Below are 20,785 nucleotides of genomic sequence, written 5' to 3' on the forward strand. Positions count from 1 at the left end.
TCAATCTTTAAAATATTTCTGTGGCCCAGAGTATACTGTGTTATCACAGATCACATTCTAATGGGCAATGTTCTACCAAACATTACAGTGCAGTAATGTTAAAGACTGGGCCCATACAATGTGCCAGGGAATCCCATCTCGATAATAAGTGAGGCAGATTTTAGACAAGTAAAAAGCAGTGTTTACTTTTGTCAATGTAAGAAACATCCAAACCTGCAGAGAATTTTTATGAGCTAACTTGGGCCAGACTGATGACAGTCGTGAGGATACAAGAAGCCTGCCACATGGAAGAGGACCCTCACCCTGATCTCAGATCCCCACCGGTGAGAAACACGTTTTTGTTGTTTGTAAGCTCCCCCGTCTGTTGTGCTTTATTGTAGCAACTCACATAGGCTAAGACAGAAAATTAATGCTGAGAACTGGGTGTGCTGATGTAACAAATACCTGCATCAGTGGGTTTGGAAGGTTGGGCCCCTGTCCCAGGGGTTTTAATGTTCAGGGCCTGATTTGGATCTATTACCTTTTTTTTCTTTCCTATCTCCTTCCCTGGGAAATGGGGGAGTTTATCCCATGTCTATCCCACCATTGTGTTTTGGGAGTCGCATAGCACATTTGGTTTCACAGATTCCCAGCCAGAGAACAATTTGCCTCAAGAAGAATTATCCACCTATATTTAATTTAGGTAATATTTACATGATACCTTGGACTATGACTTTTGAGTTGATGGTGAAACAAGGTAAGAATTTGGGGTTTGTTAGGAGGAAAAAATGTATTCTGCATAACAGAAGAACATGAATTTGGGGGGCCAGAGGCAGAATGCTATGGTCTGAAGGTTTATATACCCCCAAACTTCACATGTTAAGATCTTAATGCCCAATATGATAATATAGGGGGTAGAGCATTTGGAGGGTGTATAGGTCATGAGGATGGAATCCTCATAAATAGGATTAGTGCCCGTATAAAAGAGACCCCACAGATCTCCCTGACACTGTCTGCCATGTTGCAATACATGAAGACTGTGACTCAGAAAGGGATCTTCATCCAGCCAGATGCTGGTGCCATGATCTTAGACTTCCAGCATCTAGAACTACAAGAAATAAACTTCTATGATTCAAAATACCAGTCTGGTATTTTGTTAAAGCAGCCTGAATGGACTATGGCAGTGTGTGTGTGTCTTTGTATGCGCACATGCACTTGTGCACACATTACAATTCCCACAACTATTTAGATTAGCTTGTGATTTATAGCAACACATTTCCATGTGCCGGTAGCCATATCCAGTTTGTTCTTTGACATAATTGTCTTGTTTTGTTTCTTTGATTCCTTACTTAGACATCTTCTCTCTCAACTTAATGGACTAGTTCGAGGTCACCTGGGAAAGTATTTGTGGGAAATGTAAGGCCTCTAAACTAATCTTTGCTTTATTGCAGTTTCTTTATTCAGTTGAAAAGCCTTACTATGACATTGTGGATCAAACCTTTTTTTCTCTTATATTTTTAGTACTTAACTACTTAGCTTCCACGGCATTTGGCTTTTCTAAGCCTGCAAGGTCCGTGTTCTCTCAACTCTCACTAACACCTTTTTTCTCTGAACCAGACCACTTTTACCTAACTATATCCCTTTCATGAAGTATATTGCTGAAAGTAGAAAGTAAGAGACCCCTGCAGTGTTCCTTGACTAATTCCAAGCACGCTACCTAGAGCTCCAGGGTCAGTAGACTAGGTTCGACCCACTGAATGTTTGCACTGCCTAATGTGGCTCTCTCTCTTTAAAATTTCTAATCCATTGTTGGTGGGATTGCAGACTGCTACAACCACCATGGAAAACAGTATGGAACTTTCTCAGAAAAGTAAAAATGGATCTGCCTTTTGACCCAGCAACTCCACTGCTAGGATTATATCCTAAGAACCCTGAAAGACCAACCCAAAAGTACCTATGCACCCCAATGTTCATAGCAGCACAATTTACAATAGTCAAGAGCTGGAAGCAACCTAGATGCCCGTCAGTAAATGAATGGATCCAAAAATTATGGTACATATACACAATGAAATTCTATGCAGCAGAAAGAAGGAGCTCCTACCCTTTGCAACAGCATGGATGGAACTGGAAAGCATTATGCTGAGTGAAATAAGCCAGGCAGTGAAAGACAAATACCATTTAACAGGAAGCTAAAAAATAAAACAAACAAGCAAGCAAAATATAACCAAAGACACTGAAGTAGAGAAAAGGCTGACAGGGACCAGAAGGGAGAGGGGAGGGAATTTCAGGGGAAATAGGGGAGGATTTACAGGAACAAGTATAAAGGACATATGGACAAAAACTAAGGGGGGTGGAAATGGGAGGGAAATGGGGAGCACTGGGGGGCGTGGGCTAGGATGGGAGTAAAAGACAGAAAACTATACTTGAACAATAATTAAATAAAAAATTATATTTATAAATCTGTATCAGTCAAAGTAATACTAAAAGGCAACTCCAGCCATGACTAGTGTGGCTCAGTGTATTGAGCATAGGTTCTATATCTAGTCAAGGCACATGCCTAGGCTGTGGGCCAGGTCCCCAGTGGGGTGCTGTGTGAGAGGCAACCACACATTGATGTTTCTCCCCTCTTTCTCTAAAAGTAAATAAATAAAATTCTTAAAAAGAAAGGACAACTCCAAATCCTCAGTGACTTAACACAACAGAAGTGTATTTCTTGATCATGTGAAGTCTAACATTGAAAGGGGCTGTAAGCAGTGCTCCACTTGACCTTTGCTCCTTTCGGATTGTGAAATGGCCCCATCTGTGTTTTTGGAGTTTTCTATGGTCAGCAAAATATGGGCGGGAGAAAAGAGAAGGGAGGATCATGAAGGAAATTGTCATGGGCCAACCCGAAAATACATTACCTACTCCCAGTTTCAGTGGTCAAGGATCATCTAAATGAAAAGTAACTGGGTGATTTGGTCTAGATGTATCTGCAAAGAACATGGAAACTTGATTTTTGAACAACTAGCCATTTTTTGAAACCACAGTGTATGTAGGGCATGCATTTCCTTTTCTTCTTCTCCTTCTAGTCCTAATCCGAAGATATGTTCATCAATTTTAGGAAGAGAGAGAGAAAGAAACAGAGAAACATCGATGTGAAAGAGAAACATCAATCAGTTGTCTCCCATAGGCATCCCAATTGGGGACTGAACCCACAATTTAGGGATGTGCCCTTACCAGGAATCGAACCTGCAGCCTGTTGGCATATGGGACAACAGCCCAAGTGACATGCATGTACTGCTTAATTATTTGAATTCAGTCTGACAAGAAGACACGATGTAATAAGTCATAACTATATGGCACTCAGCTTAATAATAATTTTTCTAAGTCTGTAGAATCAAAGTATAGTCATTATCAGAGTAAAGAAAAACTATTGTGATAAAAATTTCAATTCTAAATTCTAAACAGCTAATAGAGTAAAAAAATCATCAGATTATTACCTTGTTACAAATTTCACTCTGAAATAAATTAATATTTATTTTAGCAACTGAATACATACTAATATATAATAGCAAAGAAGTATGAAGGTATCTACTTCTGTACTGTTGGCTTGACTCAGGCCCTTCTTTAAGAAACATCTAGTACTGTTGGCTAATTTTGTCAAGCAAAGAAACCTCAGCATCAGTGGCACTAACCTTTCCAAATGTCAAATAGAAAGCGTACCATCCAATAAGTCAATTTATTCTACAAGTCACAGTGTGGTTATCTGGTTCCAATTTACCCTGAAAGCTCTTTAACATCATTTGTATTAAAAGTCAGATGGTCTATAGGGTCTTAGAGACTTCCTTTTATGGCTGACATGTACATTGATAAAATTAAATCTCAACATTTCACAAAGCCCAATGCATAAATTCTACAATGTGGAATTCAGAAAACTGACTTTATATTCTCATTCATGTACAAGTATTTGAAAAATAATCCTGTTTCTGAAATTAAAAAATTGGCTCATCTTTGCTGGTATCGATGTTCCCTTTTGGACACAGTTTGGATGATATTTAGTATGAAGGAAAATAGGTAAAACTTCATATTTTCACAACAAAATTGTCAGACTTCCAATACGTCAGACATAAAAAATTTAGATTTTTTAATATTCAGTAGTAAAAATTATGTCCTGCTTTTCCTTATTAAGTAGGAAGTGGTACTGATCTATTTTTCTCATTATACAATTGTGAGAGGAGAGAAACATACAAAAAGTCTTCAAATATTGGACAACAAGCAATGCACAACTGTGATCTGTGAAAGGAAGGAAATGCATCAGAGGCGCTCTACAAATGCCAACTTTCTTCTGAAAGGGGGAGAGGGGAGGGAATTTAAGGGGAAAAATGGGAGGGATTTAGAGGAACAAGTATAAAGGACACAGGGACAATAACTAAGGGGGGTGGAAATGGGAGGGAGGTGGGGAGCACGGGGTGGGGTGGGCTGGGATGGGAGAAATAGAAAACTTTACCTGAAAAATCACTAAATAATTTTTTTTTAAAAAGAAGAAAAAAGAAATTTCTTTTTTTTTTTATTTTTTATTTTTAAAATATATTTTATTGATTATGCTATTACAGTTGTCCCATTTCCCCCCTTCATTTTCCTCCACCTTGCATACCCCCTACCACCCACATTCCCCCTTTAGTTCATGTCCCTGTGTTCTTTAGCTTCTACATTTCCCATATTATTCTTGCCCTCCCCATCTATTTTCTACCTACTGTCTATGCTACTTATTCTCTGTATCTTTTCCCCCTCTCTCATCCTCCTACTCTCCTGTTTGCTAACCCTCTATGTGATCTTCTTTTCTGTGGTTCTGTTACTGTTCTAGTTGTTTGCTTATTTTGCTTCTTTATTTTAGGCATGGTTGTTAATTGTGAGTTTGCTGTCATTTTACTGTACATGTTTTTCATCTTCTTTTTCCTAGAGAAGTCCCTTTAACATTTCACATAATAAGGGCTTGGTGATGATGAACTCCTTTAACTTGACCTTATCTGAGAAGCACTTATCTGCCCTTCCATTCTAAATGAAAGCTTTGCTAGATAGAGCAATCTTGGATGTAAGTACTTGCCTTTCATGACTTAGAATACTTCTTTCCAGCCCCTTCTTGCCTGTAAGGTCTCTTTTGAGAAATCACCTGACAGTCTGATGGGAACTCCTTTATAGGTGACTGTCCCCTTTTCTCTTGCTGCTTCTAGAATTCTCTCCTTCATATTAATCTTGGCTAAAGTCATTATGATGTGCCTTTGTATGTTCTTCCTTGGGTCTAACTTCTTTGGGACTCTCTGAGCTTCCTGGAAGTCTATTGCCTTTGCCAGATTGGGGAAATTCTCCTTTATTACTTGTTCAAATAAGTTTTCCAATTGTTGCTGTTCCTGTTCCCCTTCTGGCACCCCTATAATTCAGATGTTGGAACGTTTAAAGATGTCCTGGAGGTTCCTAAGCCTCCCCTCATTTTTTTGAAGTCTTGTTTCTTCTTTTTTCTATTTGGTTGGTTGTTTCTTCCTTCTGGTCCTCTCCATTGATTTGAGTCTGCTTTTTTTTTTCCTATCAGTATTGCTTCCCTGTGCATTTTCCTTCATTTCACTTAGTGTAGCCTTCATTTTTTCATCTAATTTGCGACTAAAATCAACCAATTCTGTGAGCATTCTGACCACCAGTCGTTTGAACTGTGCATCTGATAGACTGGCTATCTCTTGGTCACTTAAAAGTATTGGCTCTCAGGCTTTGATCTGTTCTTCCATTTGAGCCATTTTTTTTGGGGGGTGGCACCTGTTACATAGTGAGGGGCAGAGTCTTATGTGTTCACCAGGGTGGGACAACCCAGTAGCTAGGTTGTGAAGGTGTATGTTGGGGCAGGGTCAGAGAGGGAACCATGGCGCTTTCTCTACTTTCTCGTATTTAAGTCCCTTCTGCTGTTTTCCCCAGCCAAATCGGGCCCTTCTGGTGCTAGTTCCCGGGTTTGTGGGCTTGTGTATGTTTTAGGACCTGGTGGGTCTCTTCAACAAACTCTCCTGTGTGGCTGGGAGTCTCTCCTGGCACCTTAAGTGTTTTCAATTGGTGTTTTCAATCGGTGCTTTTAGGCTTTATTTCCCGGTGCTTGGGCCCTAAGTTGTGCGGTCTCTCTTGCTTCCTGTTTTTGCCTGGTTCATTGGTCTGGCTGAGTGGTGGTTGGACACCCATAAAACTCAATTTTCTGTCAGTTCTGGTTGTTTTTTTGTTGTTGTTTCTAATTTTTTTGTTCTTAATTTTGGTTGTGTGAGGAGGCACAGTGTGTCTATCTATACCTCCATCTTGACTGGAAGTCCTAATACATTTTCAATACAATGCAAACACTTATAAAAGATATAATTATTTAATCTTCACAATGCTACTAAGAATTATGGTGTTATTATCAATGTATAAATGAGAAAATTTAGATATATTTAAATAATTTGCCTTATAAGGAGTTATGATGGTGAAGACAATAAAGACTAACTATTGGTTCAACCTTTCCCCACTCTTACTCAGTTTAATTTTAGACAATGAGTTTGCAAATACTAACATGATTTAGAAAGGACAGTAATCTGGTATAATTTTAATATTAACATAACCTTCAAGTATGAATTGTCAGATGAATAACTTGATAGGTAAAGAAATTGGTGTCCCATATACTATTTATGTTATAAAACTTCTAATCTCTCTTGAAGGCTAATGATCCTGATGTTGAGAAAGGTTTGAACTATTAATGCCTCTTAACACATTTGCTGCTATCCTAAACTTTCCCATTTTTCTTACATTCAGTTTTTTTTACCAATTGCACTATGATAGGAAAGGAATTCTGAAACACAAATAAACCCTCCCAATTCCTAACATTCTGGCCCTTAAACACTTTACATTCACAGTACAAACTCTTGATATTAAGTTATTCTTATGTACTTTCCCATATTCCTTATAATCATAGAGATTTGTTTCTGTTTTACTAGTATGAATTTCAGATGTCAATTAAATTCTGAATGTTCCCATATCTTCATTCATTCCTCTGTCCTGCATGAATTTTTTGATGTTGACTAAGGTGTGAGCCACGAATAAAGGCTTTTCCACAATGCTTACATTCATAAGGTTTCTCACCAGTGTGAATTTTCTGGTGTCGACTAAGTTCTGAGCCACGACCAAAGGCCTTTCCACATTCCTTACACTCATACGGTTTTTCACCATTATGAGTTCTCTCATGATGAGTAAGTTCTAACCTTCGAATAAAAGATTTTTCACATTCCTTACATTTGTGGGGTCTCTCACCAGTGTGAATTTTTTGATGTCGAATAAGTTCTGTGCTACAAGTAAAGGTCATTGCACATTCCGTACATTTATAGGGTTTCTCACCAGTGTGAGCTCTTTGATGTCGAGTAAGTTCTGAGCCACGACGAAAGGATTTCTCACATTCCTTACATTTGTATGGTTTATCACCAGTATGAACACTCTGATGTCGAATAAGATGTGAATAAGAGATAAAAGCTTTCCCACATTCCTTACATTTATGAGGTTTCTCGCCAGTATGAATTCTTTGATGTAGACTCAGTTGTGAGGCACAGCTATATACCTTTCCACATTCCTTACATTCATAGCGTCTTTCACCGGTATGAATTACTTGATGAAGACTAAGTTGTGTGTCATAACGAAAAGCTTTACCACATTCTTTACATTTATGGGGTTTCTCACCAGTGTGGATCCTCTGATGTCGAAAAAGGTGTGAGGGACGGGTGAAAGCTTTTCCACATTCCTTACATTCATAGTACCTCTCATGTGTATGAATTCTCTGATGTAAATTAAGTTGTGAAGTAGTTGGAAAGGCCTTCTTACATTCCTTACATTCATAGGGTTTCTCACCAATATGAATCCTTTGATGGTTAATAAGCTGTGAGTTAGAAGAAAAGGTTTTCCCACATTCTTTACATTTAAGAACCTTCTCCCCAGTATTAATGCTCTGAGGTTCAGTAATTTCAGAATCATGAATAAAGGCATGTTTATTACCTTCATTACTTTCCTTTCTTTCATGAATTCTCTGACACTTATTCAAGTCTGACCTACTATTCAAGGCTTTTCCACATTCTCTGCATTTAGAGTTTTTTTCCTTATTATGACTGCTTTCATGTTGAATATGGTCTGATTGGTACCTGAAAACTTCCTTACATTCCTTGTATTCACATGACTTCCTCCCAGTATGAATTATCTGAGGTACTCTATAAACTTTGCACTGAATGAAAGCAGACATTTCTTCAGAGGTTATTAGAGCCGGTTTGAAATGTCCATCTTGTTGTCTCTCCAGGTAGCATTTGATTTCACTATTATCTCTAACCCTAATGCATACAAGGTTAGACCTTATAGGTGTTTTTATCTCTGGTTGCAATGATTTAATTTCATAACAGCTCTGCTTTGGAGATAAATTCCTGGTTTCTCTTCTGGATTCCCAATCTTAATCCATAGCATGGATGAAACTGGAGAGCATTATGCCAAGTGAAATAAACCAGGTGGTGAATGACAAATAAAATATGGTCTCACCTATAAGTGGAACCTGAGCACCACTCTTTTGTCTCCTTCCTTTTAATAATCCAGGGCTCCTTCCTCCAGTGAGATCAAGTTGTTATAATTTTCCAACATTACAGCTCGGTATAAATCCTTCTGAGTAGAGTGCAAGCATTCCCACTCCTTTTGAGAGAAGAAAATGGCCACATCTTTGAACTTCAAGCCCTCCGCCATGACTTCTGGTGAACAGCAGTTCTTCTCTTCTCCAGTTCTGATTCCTGTCCCGCCCCAGGGGTCCTTAACGTCCACTTCTCCGCAGTCCTCGCACGCCAGTCTCTTCAGGTCCGCAGCAAATTAGTGAGCTAGGCCGCCGAGGACACACCGACGCTTTGTGTCCGAACTCCGTGGGAAAAAAAAAGAAATTTCTTATTCTGACAAGAAGGCGACTGTAAAGAGCTTGGAAGTCCTGATTCACTGGGGAGACAGAACGGAGTTTAGGGACACTAAGGCAGCTGGAATTTGCAGGGCAGAGTATCAGAGACAAGGACCTATACTAAGAAAACACTTAGAAATTTACAAGCAATTCTTTTTGAGTCTTCCACGAAATATTATTCATGTATATGAATAGGGTAAAACTTTACTTTAGGGAAGGCCAAGAAAATAACAACTGCCAGGGAGCTAACACAGTAGTCTGAGCTACACAGACCTAGGATCTGTTCTGATTTTCACCAGTCAAAGGAGATGTGGCAGGGCCCAGTGGGGCTGGAGCCGAGGACACAGTCGGGGCCTAGGAGCCCGGTGAGGTGTTTGGGGTCTGTAGGACCAGAGCTGAGGGCGTGTGGGTGGGAGATTGCCATCATACAAGGAAAATAAGCAGACAAAGGTATGCAGACAATAGGAACACACTTTTTCACCATTGAGGGGTTATAAATATAGAATGAGTAAGACTAAAATGAGCCCTGTAGTGTTGGATTGGAATAGAAATTATTGATCCAAACTGAAAGCTTTTATCATTACATAGATATAGACATAGATATAGATATGTATATATACACATACATAAGCATAATACACTTCCTAGCTCTGTCCACTGAGAGGGCTAAGAGGTAATGAGTACCCTTGGTACCCAGGTCTTGGTTTCTAAATCCCATTCTCTACTCATAGGAATCAGGGCTCTTTAGAGACCTGACTGAAGCTGGCAAAGTACAAGATGAGACTGGAACATCTTTTTGTTCCAGAAAGCAAGGAAGTCTCAAAAACTTAAGGGGACCTGTCAAAAGTCACACAGGAACCAGCATAAAGGGCTTCCACTAGCCAAATATGGGGCAATTTGTGCATTAAGATAAATATTGATGTAATAGATTACGACCAACAGAGTGAAATGGAAATCTATGGATCTTACTGATAATCAATCAATCAATCAATCAATAAAGCACGACTTTTTAGTAGAAAACCAATAAATGCAGAAGCCATGATAAAACTAGAAAAATCAATATTTGGCAGCTATTATAATAATCTTTTATTCAGGCAATTATCATGCGAGGATGATAAACTGAGTTTGCAGAGAAATAAAATTAACACAATTCCAAGGTAACACCCCAAAAGACATTTATTAATAACAAAGGAAAAACAACTTTACAGTGGAGAAATGCAGCAAACACCACCTTAACCAAATGACCAGATTCAAGATGGCCACTGACAGGACACATTGATATCCTGTCCCTCCTACCATGATATACTGGGAAGAATGCAATGTCACTTTAGTGATATTTCTACCCAAAATGCGTAACTTGAATTGGCATGAAGTCAGATCAGGGGCTATGTACAAAATAACCATACAGCCCACTTCAAAAAGGTCAGTTACAAAAGCCAAGAAAAAACTGAGTAGAGTTCCTGAATTATACATAAGACTAAAGAGGTATATATATATATATATATATATATATATATATATATATGTATATATATATATATATATATGTGTGTGTGTGTGTGTGTGTGTGTGTGTGATAACTAAATGAAATCTGCTATCCTGGATTGAATAATTGACTACAAAGAAAAAATTTTCTACTATAAAGATAATTATTGGGACAATAGGTGAAATTTAAAAGAGGTTCTAAGATTAGCTAGTAATATTACATCAATATAATTTTTAATATATTTTATTGATTATGCTATTACGGTTGCCCCATTTTCCCCCTTTATTGCCCTCTGCCCTGTACTCCCTTTCCACCCACATTCCCCACCTTCCTTAGCTCATGTCCATAAGTCGTACATGTAAGTTCTTTGGCTTCTCCATTTCCTATACTATTCCTAGCCTCACCCTGTCTATTTTGTACCCACCATTAATGCTACTTATTCCCTGTACCTTTTCCCTCATTCTCTCCCCTCCCCCTCCTCCTCCCTGCTGATAACCCTCCATGTGATCTCCATTTCTGTGATTCTGTTCCTGTTCTAGTTGTTTGCTTAGTCTGTTTTTGTTTTCTTTTTAGGTTCAGTTGTTGAGAGTTGTGAGATTGTTGTCATTTTACTATTTATATTTTTTATCTTCTTTTTCTTAGATAAGTCCCTTTAAATATAATAAGGGCTTGGTGATGATGAACTCCTGTAACTTGACTTTATCTGGGAAGCATTTTATCTGCCCTTCCATTCTAAATGAAAGCTTTGCTAGATACAGCAATCTTGGATGTAGATCCTTGCCTTACATGACTTTAAATATGTCTTTCTAGCCCCTTCTTGCCTGTTAGGTTTCTTTTGAGAAATCAGCTGATAGTCTTATGGAAACTCCTTTGTAGGGAACTGTCTCCTTTTCTCTTGCTGCTTTTAAGATTCTCTCCTTATGTTTAATCTTGGTAGTATAATTATGATGTGCCTTGGTGTGTGCTTCCTTGGGTCCAACTTCTTTGGGACTCTGAGTTTCCTGGACTTCCTGGAAGTCTGTTTCCTTTACCACATAAAGGAAGTTTTCTTTCATTATTTGTTGAAATAAGTTTTCAATTTTTTGCTTTCCTTCTTCTCCTTCTGGCACCCCTATGATTTGGATGTTTGAATGTTTAAACTTGTCCCAGAAGTTCCTAAACCTCTCCTCATTTTTTTGAATTTTTGTTTCTTCATTTTATTCTGGTTGAATGTTTATGTCTTCCTTCTGCTCCAAACTGTTGATTTGAGTACCAGTTTCCTTCCCTTTACTGTTGGTTCCTTGTTCATTTTCCTTTATTTCACCTTTCATAGCCTTCATTTTTTCCTCTATTTTGTGACCATACTCAACCATTTCTGTGGGCATCCTGATTACCAGTGTTTTGAACTCTGCATCTCATAGGTTGGCTATCTCTGCATTGCTTGGTTGTATTTTTTCTGGAGCTTTGATCTGTTCTTTTATTTGGGCTACTTTTGTGTGTGTGTGTGTCAGCACACCTGTTATGTAGTAAGGGGCAGGGCCTCAGGTGTTTGGGCAGGGCAACCCCCTTCCCTGTGTGGGGCACTGCATGTGGGGAAGGGGTCCAAGAGGGAACAGTGCCACTTGGTCAGCTCTCAGGAGGCTTTCAGTCACTTTCCCCAATATCCGCAAGCAAATTGGGTCCTTCTGGTGCTGATTCCTGGGTGGGTGGGCTTGTGTACATTCTAGAACCCTGTGGGTTCTAGACAGGGAAAGCTCTCCAGTGAGCTTTCCTATGAGGCGGACTATGAGTTTCTGCCAGTGCCTCAACACAGGATTTTTCATTTAGAGATTCTAAGGGTTTATTTTCTTCACTGGAACCCTAGGCCGTGAGGTCTGTCTTGCTCCCCCATTGTTCCTCCTGGTTTAGCCCCAAGCAAATGAGGGACCACCCACTCTGCCAGCCGCCACCTTGCTGCAAGTCCTCTCCACCCTGGCTGTCCATTTCTGCCCCTCCTGCTGGTCCTGATGAATGTTTCTTCTTTAAGTCCTTGGTTGTTGGACTTCCATACAGTTTGATTTTCTGGCAGTTCTCGTTATGTTTTGTTTTTAAATTGATTGTTATCATCCTTCTTTTGGTTGTGTGAGGAGGCTAAGTATATCAATCTACACCTCCATTTGGCTGGAAGTCTCAATATAAATTTCTTGATTCAATGGTTGGTCTTTGATTAGGTAAGAGATTTTTTTCATCTTTCAGGAACTGCAAAGCTTTAAGAAATATTTAGGAGTTTTCAACTTTCATTTGATTCAGATAGGAAAAAGGAAGAAGGAAGGGTAAGAGACTGTTGGAACTACTTTAAAATAAAAAGTTTAAAATGACAAAAGAAATCACTACCATATTTACTTTCATTCTTTGAGGCAGAGACTACTCACCTGCTTTCACTCATCTGACCCATGTCCAGGCACATAAGAGAAAACCAAGGAGTATTTGTTTGAATACCCGGTGATTTGATTTGTCTTATCTTCTTTCTCAATTGTAAGCTACTAGAGGGCTTGAACCATGTCTTGTTTCTCTGGGGGGGGGTTTGTGGGGGGAGGAGATACATACTGAATGCTTGGGGCAATCATTAAAAATCCAAGATGATGCTTCAGGAGAAAACATGAACTAGCACTAAGGCTATTTCGACCCATCCAACCAAGCTGACCGACAAGCAACTACTGCAAAACAAACTCCAACACTCTGAAAGAAGCAAACGAGGCGACCCAAAGCCAGCCAGTGCAAATAGACAGGGACACACAGATGTTACATGTACAACAGCCAGGAAACGTTGGGACTGCCCATCTAAGTTTAGGGATTAGTTTTCTTCAGTCATTCACTAGAAGTGCTTCATATGTTGCTTGTTTCATTTTTAATTGGTGATTGACTCATAAAATTTAATGTTTTATGTGTTATAATAAATCATATTAAATCCGTTTTAATGTTTAAGGTATACATTATAATCAAATATAATATAAAATGTCCAAATACATATGTCAGAAAAATATGACATGAAAAAATGTTTTCGCAAAATCCTTTTCCTAGTCAATGAGTAGAGTGACACTAGGTTTGGAGGTAGGAAGGAGTTTCTTCTTGCAAAATCACAGCTTTAAGTCTGATTAGGAAATAAGTATTAACATTAATTTCCTCCAAGAAAAAGTTGAAAGTTTTATAAGTTGTGAAAAAATTCTTGTAACAAAACATATATTATCCCTATGATTTTTTAAAAATTGATGTAAGTTCTGAATATTTTAAAATTCACTTCTGTTGATTAATAAGTACAAGTTTTAATGGAGATGATGTTATGCCATTAAGTACTATGGGTGGTAGAACATATTTAATTCAGATCATCTATTGAGTCTTTCTACTAATTTATTATCTGAGTAAATGAGTATAAGTTAGCTAATAATCCATACAAATCCTATTATCAAAAATAAAGAATGAGGTATCAGTGAACTTATTCAAAGGATTAGTTTCTTCCTGTTAGCCTTTCCGGCACTGTTCAAAAGGTCTTTTAGAAAGTGAACTATAATTTGCATAAGCAGCCTTATATCAGTGTAATTATTTATAAATGTCATTTTGACATTTGGATCACGTCCATGCATTAATGTTACAAAGTTGCTTCACTCTGAAAAAATACAACTTTAGGAATGATTGCAACCAAATAATTATTGCTCCTGACAAATATGTAAACAAAAATTAATAAATATGCATTAATCCTAGCATATGAATCCTACATTCAGGTTTAATCTTCAGCTCATGATTAATGAAAAATCTGATACTGAAAAGGAACAGAATTATTTTTAAATTTATAACAAGAATTGGATTCCAAGTAAAGTTTTCATTTATCAGAAGACCACAGAGTACTGAGACATTGATGTAATTTGCACATAGGAGATGCAGTTCATATACACATATACTCTCTTAGCTACTCGGAAGAGTACCGGAGTGTCTTGCTCTAAAATTGAAAGTCACATTAATTCAAGTATCACTTATCACTCTCCATATCACTTATGCAGCATGAAATAGTCATTGTTTGAATTGGTATATAATTTTCTTGAAGGGACCATTTTCAAGAGCTTTATTGATATAATTTTCTTAGTAACATTTTAAAGTATTATAGGTCAAAATCTATTTCAAAAAGTAACTCTACCAAAAATCGTTAGCTTAAAATGTTTTTAAGCCTTAATAATGTTGCAGAATTTAATTTCCACTATGTATTACAGATAACAAGATATTTTTTGTTGTCTAAACCCTTTTCAGTTCTAGAGGAATGTGAAAAGAAAGTCATCCCCCAAAAAGTCTTGGTAAAGACCAGTCTTTTTTGTGTGAGTTATTCTTATTATTAATTGGCATGAGTATAATAGATAGCAATTCTTGATTACTTATTGAGAAAAGTATAAGCTTTAATCCTATAACAACTTCCTTTTAAAATACCTTATTAATTCATATTTATCACAGTGATCTGGTATCCAATGAAGGTAGAAAATACAAATTGAAAAGGTGAGAATGAAGTCAGAAAGATAATCTAAACCAAAGCTTTGAAAGGCCAAATCTAAGGTGGAGAGTAAAACTGTAGAGGACAGAGAGGTGAGGCATCTAAAGTTTGATGTAGCAGAGAATCTGAAATATAAAGAGAACGGCTGGTTAGTTATGGACCTCATTCATTTGGGAACTAGATGACATTACACAGTTTATCTGCACTCTTATATTTTAACAAATCAGAAAAATAAGAAACAATTTAGCTACGGGAACTTATACAATATAATTTAGCAATTTAAAGTCAGAATTGAAGTACCAATGAAGTCAAACGCCTGGGGAAAATTCTAGACCTGACACCCTCAGAAATCTTCATCTTAATTTTAATTCTCTATTTACTTGAAAATGTACTTACTTGAAAACATTTTTTAGTTTAACACATAATTTTTTAAACAGTACAGAGCAGAGAGAATGCTAGATTAATAAAGATTTTGGGATCCTAACCAGCCACTAACTAGTTAACAAAACATAGTAAGAGTTCAGCCTTTTGTAATTGAAAAGCAAATCTGATGAACTTAAAAGCCTTTTAAGGCTGTCCTGATGAAGCTGTCAATTACCAGTTGTCCATAGCTGTGGTCTTCTGAATCCTTAGAGTAGTTTCTGCAGAGGACTGTTCAATCTTAAAGCAAAATTTGATGTAGATTCATTGCTCCACTTGCTCAGTCATATTGAATGCACAGCCACACAGTACACATATTTACTCAATGGTATCTACCACCCCCACTGACTAGTACAGTGAAGTCATCATTGTTCATGCATGAGCATTCCAGTTGATTGTCCTTGGAGGCTGGGTTACATAAATGTCATGAAAACCATTCTCATTATATTAACAATGGCTGGACTTTTTCTGCATATATCTCATATATTTTGTTCAAAGTTTGTTGCCCAGTTCTTTGAAGACTTTTATCTAGTGACTTTCATCTGCTTTCAGCATTCATTTCCCTTTAGTTTTTTCCCCCTTTTTGGTACACCCATGATCCATTTCAAGATGAGTGATATTCTAAAACACCAATCTTCCCTGGCTGGTATAGCTCAGTGGATTGAGTACAGGCCTGTGAACTAAAGGGTCACCAATTCAATCCCCAGTCAGGGCACATGCCTGGGTTGCAGGCCAGGTCTCCAGTAAGCGATGCACAAGAGGCAACCATGCATTGATGTTTCTCTCCCTCTCTTTCCCCTTCCCTTCCTCTTTCTAAATATAAATAAATAAAATCTTTAAAAAAAGTAAAACACAAATCTGATTTTACTACATTCCATATAAAACAGTTTATTCTTTGTATTTATTGAAATCCACACTCTCAATAGGGAATATGTTAAAATATTACTTAGTGAACAATTTTCCAGCTTACTTAGAGTTTTCCAAGAAACTTGTTTTAGATATATTGCTTTTAAATAGTCTCCTTCCTAACCTATTACATAAATCATGTAGAATGTTCAAAATCCAATTTATTGCTCTGTTCTTTTTTCCATTTCCAAGTTTTATTTTACAATTATAGTTGATATTCATTATTATATTAGTTTCAGGTGTACACCCCAGTGATTAGACATTATATAACTTACTAAGGGATCATCCTGATAAATCTTGAACCCATCTGACACTATACATAGTTATTAGAATATTATTGACTATATTTCCTGTGCAGTACTTTACATGCCCATGACTATTCTATAACTACCATTTTGTACTCTTAATCTCTTCCCCTTTCTCACCCATCCTCCCAAACCCCTTCCCATCTGGCAATCATCAAAATATGCTCTGTGTGAGTTTTTTCTCTTCTGCTTGTTTTTTTTTATTTTGTTTTTTTAGATTCAATTGTTTATAAATATGTATTTATTGCCTTTTTATTGTTCATTTCTTCTTCTCCTCCTTCTTTCTTCTTCCTCTTCTTGCAGAAGACTGTTTAACACTTTATATAATACTATGTTGATAGTGATGAACTCCTTTTGCTTTTTCTTATCTGAGAAAATATCTCTTATTTGATTCTAAGTAACAACTTGGCTGGGTAGAGGAATCTTGGTTGTAGGTATCTGAATTTTATCACTTTGAATATTTCTTGCCAATCCCTTCTGGCCTGCAATTTTTCTGTTGAGAAATCAGCTGATGCATCTTCTGGGGACTCCCTTGTATCTCAGTTTTTCTCTTGCTGCTTTAAAATTTTTCTCTCTGTCTTTAACCTTTGGCATTTTAATTATGATGTGTTTTCAAGTGCACCTATTTAAATACATCTTGTTTGGCACTCTCTGTGCTTTCTGGACTTGAATGTCTATTTCCTTCAACAAGTGAGGGAAGTTTCTGCCATTATTTCTTTACATAGATTTTCAATTTCTCTCTTTCTCTCTCTTCCTGCTGGCAATCCAATGATTTGAATGCTAGTACACTTGAAGTTGTCCCAGTAGCTCCTTACACTATCCTAAATTGGGGGGAGGGGTATTTTTTCCTTTTTGCTATTCTGATCAGGTGTTTCTTGCTTCCTTACATTTCAGATCACTGATTTGATTCTCAGCTTTATTTCCTTTAATGTCGATTCTCTGTAATCTATCCTTCATTTCAGTTAGTGTATCCTTCATTTCTAACTGGTCCATTTTTATGCTGTTAAAGTTCTAAGTTCCTTGAGCATCTTTATAACCAGTGTTTTGAGCTCTGCATCTGGTAGATTGCTTGTCTCCATTTTGTTTACTTCTTTTTCTGGAATTTTGTTCTTTGGAAAACGTTTGTCTCCTCATTTAGGCAGCCTCCTTTTGTAGGTAGAGCTGCTACATCTCTCTGGCTTGTTAGATTGGCCTAATGTGGTAAGTGTACTGCAGGGTCCAGTGGCACAGCTTCTCTGATCAACCAAGCTGGGCACTTAAGGTGCCTTCCCCTTGTGGGCTGTGAACACCTTCCTCTTGTAGCTTAGCCTTGATTGCAGTTGGCATATCAATGGGGGGCATCTACTCTCAGATTGGTCAGCTACAAGGAGTGACAGCAAACACTGATCACAGACCTCCAACCACTATGGAGGATCGGCTGTGCTGGGCCCCACTGCAGGGAGAAGGACTTATTTCTGCAGAGATCTAGTGCCCGCTGAGTCCTCCCCTTGAGTGTGTCACTTGTAGAGCTGCTTCGGGTGGTGCTTCAATGTGGTCTGAAGCTGCCTACTGGCTGCACGGGCTCTGGGTCCTCCCATTAGGTGCAGGCCAAGGTCAGTCACCACCTGTGTTCTGCCTCGGTCCACCTGGCATGAGCTATAAAGAAATTCGCAGATGGCTGCTACTTCCTCTAGGCTTGGAGGTGCCCAGGAGAGGCCACACAGGAAGCAAGGCTGCCTGCTACCAGTGCCAGGCCTAGAGCCACTTAATGCGAGGTAAGGGGCTCTCTGAGTTCAGATGCTATTTGTTTGAGAGATTTTAGGAAAATCTGAAGCATGAGCCAAAATAGGCCATTTGTACCGCCAGGCCACTGGAAACGGCTTGGCTTGGCCTGAAAGTTGGGTGGAACAGAGCCTCGGTGAATCACCAGGGTGGGGCAAAGAGTGTGAGCCATGTTGATGGAAATTACAGTATGGAGCCCACCTGTCTGTTCTGTGTGGGGGAGGGTTCAGAAGAAGAATCATGACCTCTGACTGTACTTCCACCTGATAGAAAGTCACCCCCACAGCTCTTACCTTGATGCCATACAATACAGTTCCTCTCTGTGTGTCCCTGGTGCCTTTCAAGCTGTGGCACCATGATGTAGCTTAGAGCGAATGAGTATGAGTAAGTGTGTGTGGGTCCTTTAAGAGGAACTGCCTGGGACTCTGGAAGCCCTCAATCTCACTCAGCCACAATCCCTGTTGATTTTTAGAGCCAGAAGTTATGGGGACTTTCTTCCTGGTGCTGGAACTCTGAGCCTGGGACCTCTCTCTCCTCAGCTGGGATCCCCATAGTTGAGCAATCCCTCCTAATTTTTGTCTAATACATGTGGATGTGGGAACTGCCAGTCCAGCATCTCTGCACCTTTTACCAGTCTTGATGTGGCTTCTTCTTTAGTTCGCTAGTTATAGGACTTTCATTCAGCCAGATTTCAAGTGGTTCTTAAAAGTAGTTGTATAGACAATAACTGCATTTACCTACTGTATCATATGTTTATATACTCTGCTTTTCTTCTTTACAAAGTTTTTATGACACTTTCAATCCAATACCAAAAGGCTTCTCTCCGTCTTTCACCATCCCGCATATGTAAATCAATTCAATTGTTGACACATTTTAGTAGGTGTTTATGTTTTTTTTCTCTGTACATAACAATTAATTGTCTTGTACAGCATTTATTTTGGATGTTCCAGCACTTAACACAAACTAAAAGCACAATACAATAATAAATGTTTGGAATTTTTTAATTCATACGACTGTCATGCTAAATACTGGGCTTGGGGCAGATTTCCCTTGCAGGAGGGAAATGGAGGCTGCTTGACAAGCTATAGAGGAGAGGGGAGAGTCTGAGTGGATCACACTGATTAGCTATTCTTTGTGCTGCTTCAGAAAGCTGGTCAGCAGTGTTAAATGCCATGAATATGAGAAAATATGGAGTAGGGCAATTTTGAAAAGTTAAGTGATTTGCTATGAGTCTCATGAATTGACCTGAGTACTTATTGCCTACAGCTAATTAAAAGGACAATAGAAACAACATTCGAAAACTATGAACAGTTATATGCTAACAAATTATTGAATATCCTCGATGAAATGGATCAGTTCCTACAAACACACAAAATAATGTGACTGAGTCAAAAAGAAATAGAAAAACTGAACAGACCAATGAATAAAAAGATTAAATTAGTAATCAAATGCTTCCCAACAAAGAAAAACCCCAGACTAGATATTTCCATGGGTGAATCCTACCAAACATTTAAATAAAATTACTACCAACCATTCTACTCTCTGCCAACATATTTAAGAGGTGGGAACACTCCCAAACTCATTTTATGAGATGTGCATTACCCTCTAACAAAGGCACATAAAAGAGTAAAGTTAAAAAAAAACAAAAAACACTACATGCCAACATCCCTGATCAATATGAAGGCAAAAAATTCCCAACAAAATACTAGCAAACTGAATTCAACAACACATCGAAGGGATCAGACACCACGATCAAGTGGGATTTATTCCTGGGATTCAAGGATGTTTTAACATATGCAAATCAATAAGTATAATATGCCTCATTTTTAGAATGAAGCATAAAAATTATATGATCATCTCAACAGATTCATAAAAAGGGTTTTCCAAGTACATCAGTTCATGATAAAAATCTTTCAATAAAATGGGTATAAAAAATTATACCTTCACATAATACAGGCCAATAGCTAACAAAATAAAATATAAAATGTAGAAAACTTTTCCTTTAAGATCAGGAACAAGACAAGATTACCAACTCTTACCACTTTCATTCAACATAGTATTAAAGGTCCTAGCTAAACAAATGAGGCAAAAAGAAAAAAAAAGAAATAGAAAAGAAAAGGAATACATCCAAACTGTAAAAGAAGTAAATTTTTTTTGCAGATATGACCTTATGGTTAGAAAATTCTAAAGACTTCATCAAATAACAATCAATAGATTAACTAAAGTCACAGGATACAAGATCCATATATTAAAATTTCTTTTATTTCTATACATTAATATGGGAGCATCTGAACAAAAAACTTTTTTAAAAAGTAATCTCATTCACAATTGCATTAAAAATAATAGAACAGCTAGGAAAAATTTAACCAGACTATAATACTATGATGAAATAAATAAGAAAGACACAAATAAAAAGAACTTCATGTTCCTGATAAGAATTAATATTGTTGTAATGTTTATACTACACCCAAAGCTGTTTTCAGATT

The 20,785-nt window shown here is 37.8% G+C and overlaps 1 protein-coding gene across 1 annotated transcript; it reads right to left on the reverse strand.

Annotated features, from left to right (window-relative positions):
• Positions 1-6,688: 6,688 nt before the first annotated feature.
• On the reverse strand, positions 6,689-19,136 carry LOC128626106 (zinc finger protein 568-like). The gene is made up of 2 exons (XM_053656807.1): positions 19,109-19,136; positions 6,689-8,445 (listed from the first exon to the last, which is right to left on the reverse strand). Exons 1-2 carry the CDS (start codon positions 19,134-19,136, stop codon positions 7,004-7,006), a joined length of 1,470 nt encoding a protein of 489 aa, XP_053512782.1. The 3' UTR covers positions 6,689-7,003.
• Between the last annotated feature and the right edge of the window lie 1,649 nt (positions 19,137-20,785).

Source organism: Artibeus jamaicensis, unplaced genomic scaffold (genome assembly GCF_021234435.1).
Source record: "Artibeus jamaicensis isolate MK-2021 breed Jamaican fruit bat unplaced genomic scaffold, CSHL_Jam_final scaffold_286, whole genome shotgun sequence".
Lineage (NCBI taxonomy): Eukaryota > Metazoa > Chordata > Mammalia > Chiroptera > Phyllostomidae > Artibeus > Artibeus jamaicensis.